The following is a 13,409-nucleotide window of genomic DNA, read 5'->3' as shown; positions in this document are numbered from 1 at the left end:
GTGTAGTGACACATATTACATCAGCTAGTTGAGACCTCCTATTAACTGTTATAACAGCTACTGGTCAACATAATGGGCAGGAGTCACCAATATATAGTGAGACTCTGTCCACTATACACTTTACTAAGATCGGAGGGAGTAGGTTATATATTCTGAAATAGCTTCCTTTAAAAAAAACTTTTTTTAATTTTAAAATTTTAGTTGAATAAAATAAAGGCTCAAATTTTACTTGAATTACCTAAAAAAAGATAGCTCCTTCAAAGTATTTCATTACGTAGCAATCTGGGTACATAAAATGATGTTATATACAAAGAGAGTAGTAACCATGTATGTTTAGCTCCCAATACAGGTGGTCTCTGTTTGCTCTTTTCTAAGGGTCAGCCTCACAATCTGACTTCCCCAGCAGACAATGAACTTCCCAGGAAAATCCTCAAGATAGCACCAAGTAGCAACTTTGGTCTCCACAGACTAGAGGGCAATCCAGAAGAGTAACATAAATATAGAAGATATATAGCTATTTATCATTATTTAACTTTAAAATATATACATAAGAGAATCCCTGTGTTTGAAAAAAACTCTCAAGGATTCATTATTACCTGCTATGTTCTTTGATTTGTATACATATTATGAAATTCATTTATGTTAATTTCTAGAGATGAATGCATCTTCTACAATTAGAAATTCACTAGGAACTTAAATACCATTCTGCTATTTCTGGCTTACCAACCTTTCCTCCCCTGCAACCAAAACTAGAAAATGTGATGCTGGGATGAGATGAAGCTTACACTCAGTTAGTATTAATTCTCTCACTTCAGCATCAATTCCACATTTAGAATTTTATAAGAATATAATTTACAAAAATCATCTTCTATGTTATCTAATATATCCATTTTAATGACATTAACATGGAATAGAAAAATACTCAATGTTTACTATACATATGCTATGTCACATAACTTTTAGTAAGCACGATTTGACCCATGTCATATCTGCCTCTGGATTACAATAAACCATATCATGGCAAAGTCTGACTGTGTTTTGAAATTGAATGTGGGGGGTGGGGGAGGACTGAGAGAGAGAAGCAGAAAGGGACAGAGGTCTGGAAGAGAGAGGGGAAGGAAGGGAGAGAGAAAAGAGAATCAGACTTAGATAAACCTTGAAGGTCAAATACTGAAGTTGAGGGAAGGAGCCATGTCTGATTCTTCTTTGTATCCTCCACACCAGCTAGCACAGTGCCTAAATTCACTGAGCGGTAATTCAGAAAATGTGCTGAATAAATCATTGAATGGAAAATTCTAACAAGAATTCACAGTGGGAAATTACACTCCTTACCCTTACAGTGGAGTACCTTTAGTTAAATTCTATATTATTTGCATATTAACAATTACACTCACTTTTGTATACATTAATTTTCATTTCCTGTGACTGTCCAGTCTTAGGATACTTCCTGAGGCAGGGGAGTAGTTGGTGGATTTCCTTTGGTTTTCCCTCCATCACTTCTGCCAGAAGGCTCTCAACACTGACTAGCCACTCAAAAGTTAACAGACTTCGGTAAATACTGATAAAAAAGTAAGGTCAGTTTTATGCTTTGTGGTTATCATGACGTGGGTCATCAGCATCTGTGAGAGCTACCAATATTTATATATGTTGAAGCAACATGTAAAGATTGAAGTCTACCAGTGACCTTTCTAAATACAGATATCAATATTAAAATTTACAAGATAATATTTAACCCTTCAATCCATTATACAAGGTACTCAACTCTCACTTTTATTTCCAGGTCCTTAAGAGGAGGATCCTAGTGTTATTCATCTGTGTAGGGTCACTGCCTAGCACTGACCCTGCACAATGAATGAAATCTATGACAAAACAATGCATCATCAAACGTAACTGGTATAATGTTATATCAATATTTAACCATAATTATTGTCTAAGTATTAGAATCTTAAAGCCATCTGACAGGGTTTGAGTTTAGGCATTTCAAAAAACAACTATATGAGGATAAATAAAAGTTTGTGATATGTAGGAGGAAAAGTAGAAACCTGAGAGATAAGCGTATTTAAAAAATAGTGGGGGGCTTCCCTAGTGGCACAGTGGTTGAGAGTCCGCCTGCCGATGCAGGGGATGCGGGTTTGTGCCCCGGTCTAAGAGGATCCCACATGCCACAGAACGGCTGGGCCCGTGAGCCATGGCCGCTGAGCCTGTGCGTCCGGAGCCTGTGCTCCGCAACGGGAGAGGCCACAACAGTGAGAGGCCTGCGTACCGCAAAAAAATAATAATAATAAATAAATAAAATAAATAAAAAAATAAAAAATAGTGGGGGAGGACAAATAAAAGACAAATTTTTAAAAAATAAACATGAGAAGAAAACAAGAGATTTCTATTTATAAACTAGATAGAAGTAATACTTAAAACAAATCATGTGTTCATTTGAAACCACGATAGATAAAAATATTGTCTAATTTTTAAATGTCAAGTTCACAGATAGAATGTGTAATGTAAAAACTCTAATCAAGCTAAGTGTTCCAGGAGCTATATTAAAGCACAGTTTAAACAGCAAAATAAAATCCAGATTAGCATTCAGTAAAATAATTTTAAGTTATATGTAAAGACTGTAGATAATAGAATTTTACAAATTAATGCAAAGCATCCTAAATTCTAGATAATTAAACATGTTTTATATGTCTTTGTGTGGAAACATTTTATAAATACACTACAAGTAAAGAGTTTTAAACAGTCATACCTGCAAAAGAGTTGTTCTATGGAGTTTCAGTGCCCCCTTTTGATGAATTTTAGCAAAGCATCCTGAACAATAATCTTCTCCACATTCAAGGCATACCTTAAAAGATATTGAAAAATCATACAATCTTATAAAATATGACTTTGAGAAAACACTTGCATAAAAAATTCATTGCTCTCATCTTTACTTCTCCAATTACACACCTAGATGTCGGCCGAACTGAGAAGCCCAAGGAAACGGGACAACATTTGTCTCAGTTAAGATGTAACTTTGAGAAAAATTAACTTATAAACTTTAACTACTCTCATAGCAAAATAAATATAATAGCTGTAAGTAGGTTTTAGATATATGTGTTAGGTGCATGTATGTATGTACAATTTCTGAATAAATCACTAAAAAAACGGCAACCTCAGATCAAACTTCTTAACCTGGTAAAAATTAACAGCAATATCTCTGGGTCAAAACTATTTCATTATGAGTTCTTTTATCTTTCTGTATTGATTTACATGACACAATTAGTTTCAAAGGATGTGTATACTATTTGTCTCCAAAATTCCCCACAGTCTTCTTTGAACGGCACTACTTCACTGGTGATTCTCAAAATGTTGTTTTAAAAGCATTCTTAGGAGATTCCTCAAAGGAAAAAAAGTGTAAGAAAAAAAACTGGATGGATCTTCATCAACATGTCAGCAATGTTTATGACTGGTGAAATGATTACAGACAAGTGTATATTTGTCTTGCAAGTTCTCTATGGTGCTAAAATGTCATTCTTTAAATTTGCGGATAAGTTGGAAAATGTGATATATCTCTACCTATGATGGTGCCAAGCAAGGGTGAAAGTGAGAAAAGGAAATGGAATTTTTACTGCAAGAGTAATTACTACTGTGCAGACATACAGCCACTCTAACACCCTTTACAGTATGATAAAAAAAAATAGTGCAAATGGCTAGTAGCCCCCCTTTTCTTGAGTTTGGCCTAGGTTGAGAACATCCAGTAGTACAAATAAGAAAGCATGAGGCCTGGAGAGACAGTGTCAGAAAGTCTGTGCCAAGGAGCTCACACTCCCTTTAGCTCTCTTTCATTTCCTCTCCCTTTAGGGTGCCCACCACCCTTCTCCCCCTCCTTCCTCTCCCCTCTCTCAGGGTATAATAAGCATAAAGCAGCTGGGGCAGACTGGGGAGAGACAGACCAGGTTCTTTTGCCTTGTACGGGTCACTGGTGACCTGATGCGCAATTCAGTGACACTTCTCAAACTGTACCATGCATACAAATCTCCTGGGATTTCCTTACAGTGCACACGCTGGTTTGGGAAGTCTGGAATGGGACCCAAGATCCTGCATTCTAATAAGATCCCAGGTGATGCCCATGCAGCTGCTGGGTGCAGACCACACAGGGAGTAAGAAGGCACTAGAGTGTATTGGATGAAGAAAAGGAGACTAAATTTAGGGGGGTATAAATTAGGAGTTTGGGATTAACAGATACACACTACTATATATAAAACAGATAACCAACAAGGACCTACTGTATAGCACAGAGAACTAGTCTCAATATTTTTTTATAACCTATAAGGGAAAAGAATCTGAAAAAGAATATATATACAGGGCTTCCCTGGTGGCGCAGTGGTTGAGAATCTGCCTGCCAATGCAGGGGACACGGGTTCGAGCCCTGGTCTGGGAAGATCCCACATGCCGCGGAGCAACTGGGCCCGTGAGCCACAACTACTGAGCCTGCGCGTCTGGAGCCTGTGCTCCGCAACGGTAGAGGCCGCGATAGCGAGAGGCCCGCGCACCGCGATGAAGAGTGGTCCCCACTTGCCGCAACTAGAGAAAGCCCTCGCACAGAAACGAAGACCCAACACAGCCAAAAATAAATTAATTAATTAATTTTAAAAAAAAGAATATATATAATATATATATCACTTTGCTGTATACCTGAAATTAACACAACATTGTAATTCAACTATACTTCAATAAAAATTAAATAAAACCCAATAAGAGTCCATTAATTTTTTAAAATTGTATTGCAAGTTCCCACATGATGATGCAGTTACCTACAATAATGTAGCCATGTTTATTAAATATGAAATGATTAGGACAACACTCCAAAAATAGGTTAAAAGAGTAGGAAGTTGTATATAACTAAAATGAAACTAAAAAGGAAGGGTCAAATAACAGTAACAATATCCACAACATTCAGGGAGCACTTACTCATTGTTCTAAGGGCTTTGTATGTTCCATCTCATTTAATTCTCACAATAACCCCATAAGGTTAGCATGACCATTGTACCTCCATTGTGAAGATGAGGCAACAAAGGAACATAATGATTGAGAATTTGTCCAGTCATACAGCTAATGGAGCCAGGATTTCAACCCCAGAGTCTGGTTCAAAGCTTAAGCTCTTACCCAAGACCCACATTACTAATAATCATTGACCATTAATTTCAGTATTAATCATTTATTAGAAAACCTTCATAAAATCTGCAACAAAATAAATCCAAAATGTCAAATGATTGCATGGTCTGGTATTTATCAAAATCCAAATGTATTTTTCAAATGTGATTATAGCTACACAGAACTGGATTTATAATTTTAGTGGAAGAAAAATAAATACTATCCCTAGTATGGGAACTAATCCTAGCCTTTCAATTCCTGTTTCAAGAGCTATAGTCTCTTAGAGAAATGATGATACAAATATTATCTAAATCCATAACTTTTAAGTGAAAAATTAAAAGCTATAATTTCACATACACATATGGAAGTATTATTGTATTAACGTAGACTTCAAAATGTATTCTACAACATGTCAGCTAATATTTTAATGAATTTCTCATAAATGTTCGGCACCATTTTTACAATGTAATATAGAGGACTGAGAGTCAGTTTCAGCATATAATTCTAAGCCAAATATTTGCTAACAATAGACTTTCAATGAAAGTAGCCAAACAGATGTTATACTGGAAGATCAAAGCTGCAGTCACAGAGTAAGCTTATATATTTTGTTATACAAGCATATTTGGATTTAAATTGGGTTAAAATGACCGCCAACTGGAAAATCTTTTTAGGTAGTTTGTATAACTGGCAGGAACATACTAAAAATGTGGATGAGGACGCCATTCCACCACAGATGCTTCTTTGACGATGGAGTACTAAAGTGCTGTTTTAGCAAATATCTTTTTAATTTGTTCAAGGCTAGATCACTTACACTAAGCCTTCAGAATCCATTTGAGTTTAATTAAATTATCCACATTTGCCAAATTAATATATAATTTTTAACTATCCATTTCACTTTTGTTATGTAGAAACAGCCTAAAGCCACTGGAATTTCTTTTAAAAATAAGAAATCTGCAAATTTGGGGTTTTATTTTTACCACCAACATATATGAATGCAACATATATAAAATGTGCCAACAACAAAAGGCATACAATTTACTATCTCTTCTCAATGTGCTAGGCACAATGCTAAACACTTCACATGCATTAACCATTATCCTCAATAACTCTGAGGTCGTTATACTACTGTTACCCGTTTTGTCCCATTTTACAAAGGAGAAGACAGAAACAAAAGAATTAAGTCATTTGCTGAAGTTTACATAGCTAACAACAGGTAAAGTTGAGATTCAAACCCCCAAAATGCAAGCTCTTACTCCCTACCTCCCATCCCTGTACAATTTTCCCTGATTAAGGTCCTGTCATAAGATATAGAAAGGTTGACTCTGATTATCCAGTCAGCATGACCATCTAGAATGATGGAAGCTAAGAACACAAGGTAACCTCAGAGTTCAACACTATAGAGTTCATTACATCTACCGAGCTTGAATTTTTAAATAATTTTTGTGCTTTTAACAAGTATCATGGGATATTATTTTCATTTCAAATCAAAGAACATCTTTTCTTAAAATCTTAGTAAATTCTTTAAGAATGGTTAGGGCCTAAACCCTGACTTCTATTTACAACAGTTTTCAGGCAAATCAGTTTTGTAATCACTGCACACTTCATCACTCTCATCTGCTTTCCAGCCAAGGCACGTGCCATTTATACTGTCCAGGAATGTCCTTTGCTTGCTTTTCCTTCTCTCTGGAAAAACAGATCCTTTATTTCCAAGTCAAATCTTATCTACATATGCCATATTGTTTGAATTCCATGGCCTTTAAAAAGTGCTCAACATAGAAGAGGATTAATAAGAAATATTGACTCATAGCTCCTATGCAAATACTTTTTCAGATCATGAACAGTGGAATCCAACAATTCAATTCTGCCATAAGACCCTTTTAGCTTTCATACTTCAAACTTCAGGAATATTAGCGTTTGTTTATATTTTCTTAACTTTTCTGGATAGGTATAACTTGTTAAAATTCCACCATCATATCAAGTAAGGAGAAAAATAGTATGATGTATGATGTAAAAGTAAGAGCATTATACCAAGAGCCAAGGTTTTACATTTAATATTATTAGTGCTTTATTAGACTTAAAGCACTCTGACTCTCTGAGCTCAGTTAAAACTGCCATGAAATACGGCTAGTAATACAATCTTAAACCAGAAGTGATTATAACTAAATTCTCTGAAATTTAATAAATATTAGTTATAGTGATCCACAAACATTAGTTATAATCAAATTCTTTGGGGGAAAACTGCTTCCTAGGCATGTATAATATTTTAATTGCAAAATATACTGGATATCTTCCTTTCAGTTAGCTTCAATGATAACAGTGTTTCCAATAACAGAAACGCTTTAAAGAAATGACTCATTAACAAACATTTGCTGAGTACCTATTAAATTGCAGGCATAATTCAAGGTGGTAAGCACACAGCAGGGAACAAAAGTAAATCCCTACTCTCATGAAATTTACATTGTGGGTGAGTGGACAATAAACAAATAAACATACACTAAAGGGTGATAAATGTTATGTAGATGAATGAGGCAGCTTCACAAAACTATAGAGAGTCATCTCAGCTGTTGCTATTTTATAAAGAGCTGTTAGGACAGGCAATGTTTGAGTTGACCTTTATTGATATGAGGAGACCTTGGGGGGAGAAAATTTGATGGGGAAATATTAAGAGTTGAATTTTGAACACACTAAATTAGTGATTTTGGTTAGAAATCCAAGTAGAAGTGTTGATTAGGCAGTCTGAGTTGAAAGTTCAGGGGAGAGATATGAGTTAAAGATGTAAATTTGGGAACCATCAAAATAAAGATGGGCTTTAAAGCCAAGAGAGTAGATGAAACTACCTAAAGAACAAGTATAAACAGACTAGAGAAGAGGCCTGAGGACTAAGCCCTGTGGCACTCCAACGTCAAGGGGTCAAGAATACAGAAAAACAACAAAGCCCTACACAGAAAAATACATACCATACGATTCCATTTATATAAATTTCAATAGGTTTAGCACCACTACATGTATGCTGCTAAAAATCAGAATAGTAGTTGGTTTTGTAGTGGGAGTTAATTGGAAAAGGCACAAGGGAACCTTCTGGGGTATTCTATTATCTTGATGGGGATGTATACATTTAAGATTTGTCCATTTCACAGTAGGTAAATTATACCTCAATAAAAAAAAGAGAGAGAGAGAGACAATGGGAGGAGATAATGTGATGACAACAAGTGTAGACAACTCTTTAGAAATGTTACTAAAAGGGGTACAGGGGGAGATGTGGGGATCAAAGAAGAATTTCTGTTCCAGTTTTGGTTCGAGAAATACTGCATGTTCTTGTGCTGATAGGCACGATCCAAGGGAGAGAGGACAAAAGTTAGGTGGTGTCTTTAAACAAGAATGAGAGGATGAGATTCAGGGCATCATGTAGCATTGGCCTTTCCTGGCAGCCTGCACACTTCACCCTTAGTAATGATCATGAAGAAAAAGACATGGCTACCAAGCAGGTTAAGTCGGGACAGGTGTATGAGCCCGTGTGAAAGTCTGATCTTACTCCAGTGTACATACTAGCAGAGCAGCTTTGTTCTCACACTGCCCACAAACCTTCCCTTTTATCTTGGGTTTTTCATATTCAGAAGAATTTGCCATTTTATAATTAGATGGTTTTTTCACTGGCTCTGAAAGGGAAAAACAAGACCAATCACATTAAAATACGATGTTCAGTTTTCTGATTGATAAAGGAAATTATGCACATTTCTAAATTCTCAAACTGTATATAAATATTAGTTGCCCAATAAGAATGGCATGTAGCCAAGTCTAATCTTCCCAGTAGACTAGGGAGCCCACAGTCCCCCTCCCACCCACTGTGACCACAGGGCCACACATATCCACCCATATCCATTCTGCTGTAAACTCAGTTGAACTAGACATGTAAAATTACAGAATGTTAAAAACTATGCTTTGGATAGAATTCCCATAGTGTTCTGCCCCATCTCTGGATCAAACTAAAGCCCACACAGAACAACTTCTATAATAAATGTTATATATATTTCTATAATTTGTTCTATCAAATTATCTTAACTATCCAAATTAAATGTTTATCCTCTATTTTAAAAATCTTATTTCTTTTAGAAGTACTGTAAATTCAAATTTTATTTTTGGTTTTTGCTATTTTCAAATAATGTATTAAAATATAAAGCAATTTTCAATATTCTTTTAATTTCCCAGAGTAAAATTTCAATCTATAATTTTATACTGCTAAAATTTTCTTCCTAGAGTTTAAGGAACAATGCTATGAAAGTCCTCACTTTTCAAAAATACTATTATTATGATCATATCCTAAGTTGATTTTTGACATAAAATAAGCACACCTCCCCAAAATACAGATAAAATATATTTTGAGTATCAAAGATAAAGAGTCACCATTTTGGGGTTTAGAATCTTTATGCTGCATGAACATTTCTAGCACTTAAATTTTCTATGTAATTCAAATGTAAAAAAAAGAAATTATACCTTGAGCATCTAATAATACAATGGTAAACTGTTTACCTTGAAGCTGCTCCTTCAGTAATTTTAATTTCACTTTTCCAGCAGAAAGCTGTATTAATAAAATAGATATTGTATGTCAGGTATACAAACTCAAATAAAGTTTAAGTTACTAATAAAAATATTATAAAGCCATAACATTTTGGTGCATCTTGAACAAAACAAACATTTTGAAAGAATAATATGAGATCTTTAATGCATATATAGGAATTTTAATTAAATCAAGAGAAACTTCATAAAAGAAAAATATATTTTGGAAATATATATAAACCAGTTTTTTTTTAAATGTCACAAATTATCTTTAAACAAAAATTACATATCATCATGAAATGATTTTAGGAAAGCACTAGCATTCAGATGTTGTAAAGGCTCAGTAAGCCTTTTCTATCTCTGATCTTTCTGAAACACACAAAGCCTAATATTTGTGTAGACTGAATCTAAGCTGAATTCTGACTAAGCTATTCTGCTCACATAACTGTAGAAGCTAATATTATTATCTTAATTGCCCAAATCAGAGAACCACATGTTTAACCATCATAGGCATAACCTTCAAATATATTATTTGTGATCCCTGACTTACCCAAGTTGTAGCCAAAAAAATTGAGTAAGTAACAATTATGGATAGGTATTTCAAATAAATAATCACTTAAAATCCTTGGATCTTAAGAAACAAAACAGACTCTCCAATTGCACATACTTGCCTTGGTCTTATTAAAACCAACGTCTGAAGTACACAGACATTCACGGAGCATGGCGCACACTTATACACACACTGTCAATTCATGCCTCATTTTCAATTTTCAATTTGCATGCTCAATTGCCCAATTTGTACATGAGAATATGAGAATAATGGTTGCCTCTATGTCTATGGCTGTACCAACTGCAGTCATCTTTGAAAATTTAGGCGTAATTATTTTCAGTGAATCTAGTGCTTTTGCTTCAAAAGGGCATTTGTTTGTTCCCATTCTTTAAGGAGCTGCTCAAATGCTATGTACCAAACACAGCAGACAAGAGAATAGAATTGAAATAATCAATTTTTATGTGAACCACACTTTTATTTTTAAACTGGCAGTGTTGTACAAGTTACAGATAATTTAATCCTATTTTTTATAACCAAATTATCCAATACTATTACCTTAATGATACATCTGAATTGCAACATGATCTATGTGTTTATAGGCTACCTGGGCAGAATGCATATACCAAAGCAAAATGAATTCATTATTAGGGACATGTTATACTTTGTTCTTGTTACTGTGAATAATATTTTTCTGCTCTATGAATATAGCCATATTTACTTCATATGAATCAAACTGTATACAAATATTTCAATGAACAAACTGCTAGCTTACTATTTTTAGGCAAATAGAATTTCCTCCTAAGTCTGATTTTTATCTGTTGGGGAAAGAGATGAGGGTGGAGTAGGGTTGGACCAGGGATACACACACACACAGGCAAACACCATAAAGATATATGGATATGCATATGTGTGTATATATAAAACACCAGGAATTCAATATACTGAAGCCTATACCTTATTAACCCACTTATGACTCCACCAGGAGATGCTGAAGGGGTCCTATCAGGAGTCAGGGCAGCTTAGTGTCTCTAACACACAGACATATCATCTGGGCCCTTGGGGTCAGACTACGTTGTATTCATCGGCCTCCCTGGCATTCACAAATGCCTCCATCCTGCCACTAATGTCCTAATCCACCATGCTGGGCCCACACTCCTTCCACAAGCCACCTTTTCAAATATCCTCATTCTTAATCCAATTAGCTACTCAACCTTTGCCATTCTCCACTACTTGTCCTTCCGTCCAGGCTGCTCTGCCCTTCCATGAAGCCCTTATTAAAGAGTCCTTTAACTCTCTTATGCCTTAAAAATTTCCTTAAAGTATCTCTTCCAAAAGTTCACAGTAACTGGACCCACCTTTCCTCACACTCAACCTTCTCCACAGAACTCTCCAGAGGAAAGAGCTCCATTTCTACCCCCTTTCACTCACCAGGAGAGAAGGAAAATGTTCTCCCTGTTTGCTCCCCAGTGCTGCTTCCAGAATACTGGTCCGCTTTCACCAATACGCGAAGTTGCCTCTACTGAAGGTCCCCACCATCCATTTACCACCTTTATCAATATCCAGGATCCTGTTCCACCTGAAACCTCAGCAGTCTGTTCAGTATTTCTCTCCAGCACATTTCTGGGTGATGATCGTGGAGACTTTACTGTCCATGTTCACCTAATATCCTGATGCTGAAAACCCTCCGACATGTTGACTACTATGAACATCTATCTAAGTGCCTCCTCAGCCACCTGACCATTATGACCAAACCTTGGACCTAAGCAACAATCTGAATGGCCACACTTTCAAAATCCCAAACTCAGAGTTTCTCAGTGCAAACTGCAATCTCTTTACCTCCTTCCTCTTAGACCTCCCATTATCTACCAACCATTGTGATGAAATAATAGCAACTGGGTCCCCTACAAATCCATGCTGAATAAGCCCCGTGGGCTCTTATGGCTCTTCAGCAATCCATTCATCCATTTGCTACTAAACCTCAAACATGATTCTCACATGATCTGGCTACTCCAAATCTTCTCCATTCCAAAAACCTCAGATCCACCCCATTTCCTTTCCTTAATCTGAACAGATGATCTTGCCTTCAAATTTACTAAGAATGTCAAGGTCTTCCTATTAATATTTTTCCACAGCTTCCTGCCTTACCGCCTGTCAAAAACAACCTCTAAAAATATACCTTTACTGCCACCTGTTTTCTCTTCCATTTTTCTTGTCTCAGAGAAAATGTGCCCTCCTTCCCTTGGCCAGGCCCTCCTCAAGGAGCTACCTCTTCAAAGCCCTCAGCAACTGGCACCTCTCTCATTTGAATCTTCAATCTTTCTTCCACTAGTGAATCTATCCCTCAGCTACAAATTGGCTCACATCTTCCCCCGATTCTAAATATATATATATACACACACATATATATATATATATACATACACAGTATTTATATATATAGTATTTGTTTATATATTTTTGTATTATATATATAAAGTCTCCTTGATCCTATTAAAGCCTTAAGAGATCACCCTCTGTTCTCATGTTTACTGAAACTTTAGCCTTTACTCATTGCCACCTGCCTTTCTTTTTCAACCACTTGAAATATATTTTTACATCTGATAACAATCCAACCATAAAATCAAATTTATTGTTTTTAAAAATTCTCATTCTCCGTAAACATTTTAATGTGATTTTCAGTTAATATTACAATTGGTTTCACACGTATTATCTCACACCTTGCTCAAAACTCTGTGAAGTAGTCAGCAAGTACTGTTATGCATGTTTACAAATATGGTAACAGTAGCCCAAGAAAGGTTACATCATTTGTTTAAAATCACAAAGCTAATGAGATGAGTCAGGATTTTAATCTATATAGTCTACCAAAGGGTTTCTTGTCTTGGTACCACTGACATTTTAGGCCAAATAATTCTTTGTTGTGGGGTCTGCCCAGTGCATTGTAGAATGTTCAGCAGCACCCCTGGCTTGTAGCCACTACACACCATTAGCCAAAAAAATCCCTCTCAGTGGTGATAACTAAAAATGTGTCCAGACATTGCCAAATGTCTCCTGGGGGACAAAATTGCCACCTGTTGAGAAACACTGCTAAAACTAAACCCAACTTTTTCATTACGAATACATCAATCAAGGTTGACTTCTCCATTTTTTCTCTAAAAATGTCCTCCTTTACTTTCAT

At 35.8% G+C, this 13,409-nt stretch overlaps 1 protein-coding gene across 1 annotated transcript in view; it reads right to left on the bottom strand.

Annotated features, from left to right (window-relative positions):
- The window catches only part of ZBBX (zinc finger B-box domain containing), a 104,358-nt gene that overhangs the window by 80,915 nt on the left and 10,034 nt on the right, over positions 1–13,409 (bottom strand). The window contains exons 4-6 of the mRNA XM_027112489.1: positions 9,658–9,706; positions 8,677–8,786; positions 2,744–2,839 (exon numbers count right to left, since the gene is read on the bottom strand). Of these exons, the coding sequence (XP_026968290.1) occupies positions 2,744–2,839; positions 8,677–8,786; positions 9,658–9,706 (255 nt within the window). The remainder of the gene's footprint in view (positions 1–2,743; positions 2,840–8,676; positions 8,787–9,657; positions 9,707–13,409) is intronic.

The sequence above is a fragment of the Aethalodelphis obliquidens genome, unplaced genomic scaffold, assembly GCF_003676395.1.
Source record: "Aethalodelphis obliquidens isolate GAN/ISIS:26980383/991018 unplaced genomic scaffold, ASM367639v1 scaffold1, whole genome shotgun sequence".
Classification (NCBI taxonomy): domain Eukaryota; kingdom Metazoa; phylum Chordata; class Mammalia; order Artiodactyla; family Delphinidae; genus Aethalodelphis; species Aethalodelphis obliquidens.
This window is presented reverse-complemented; position numbering and strand designations above follow the sequence as displayed.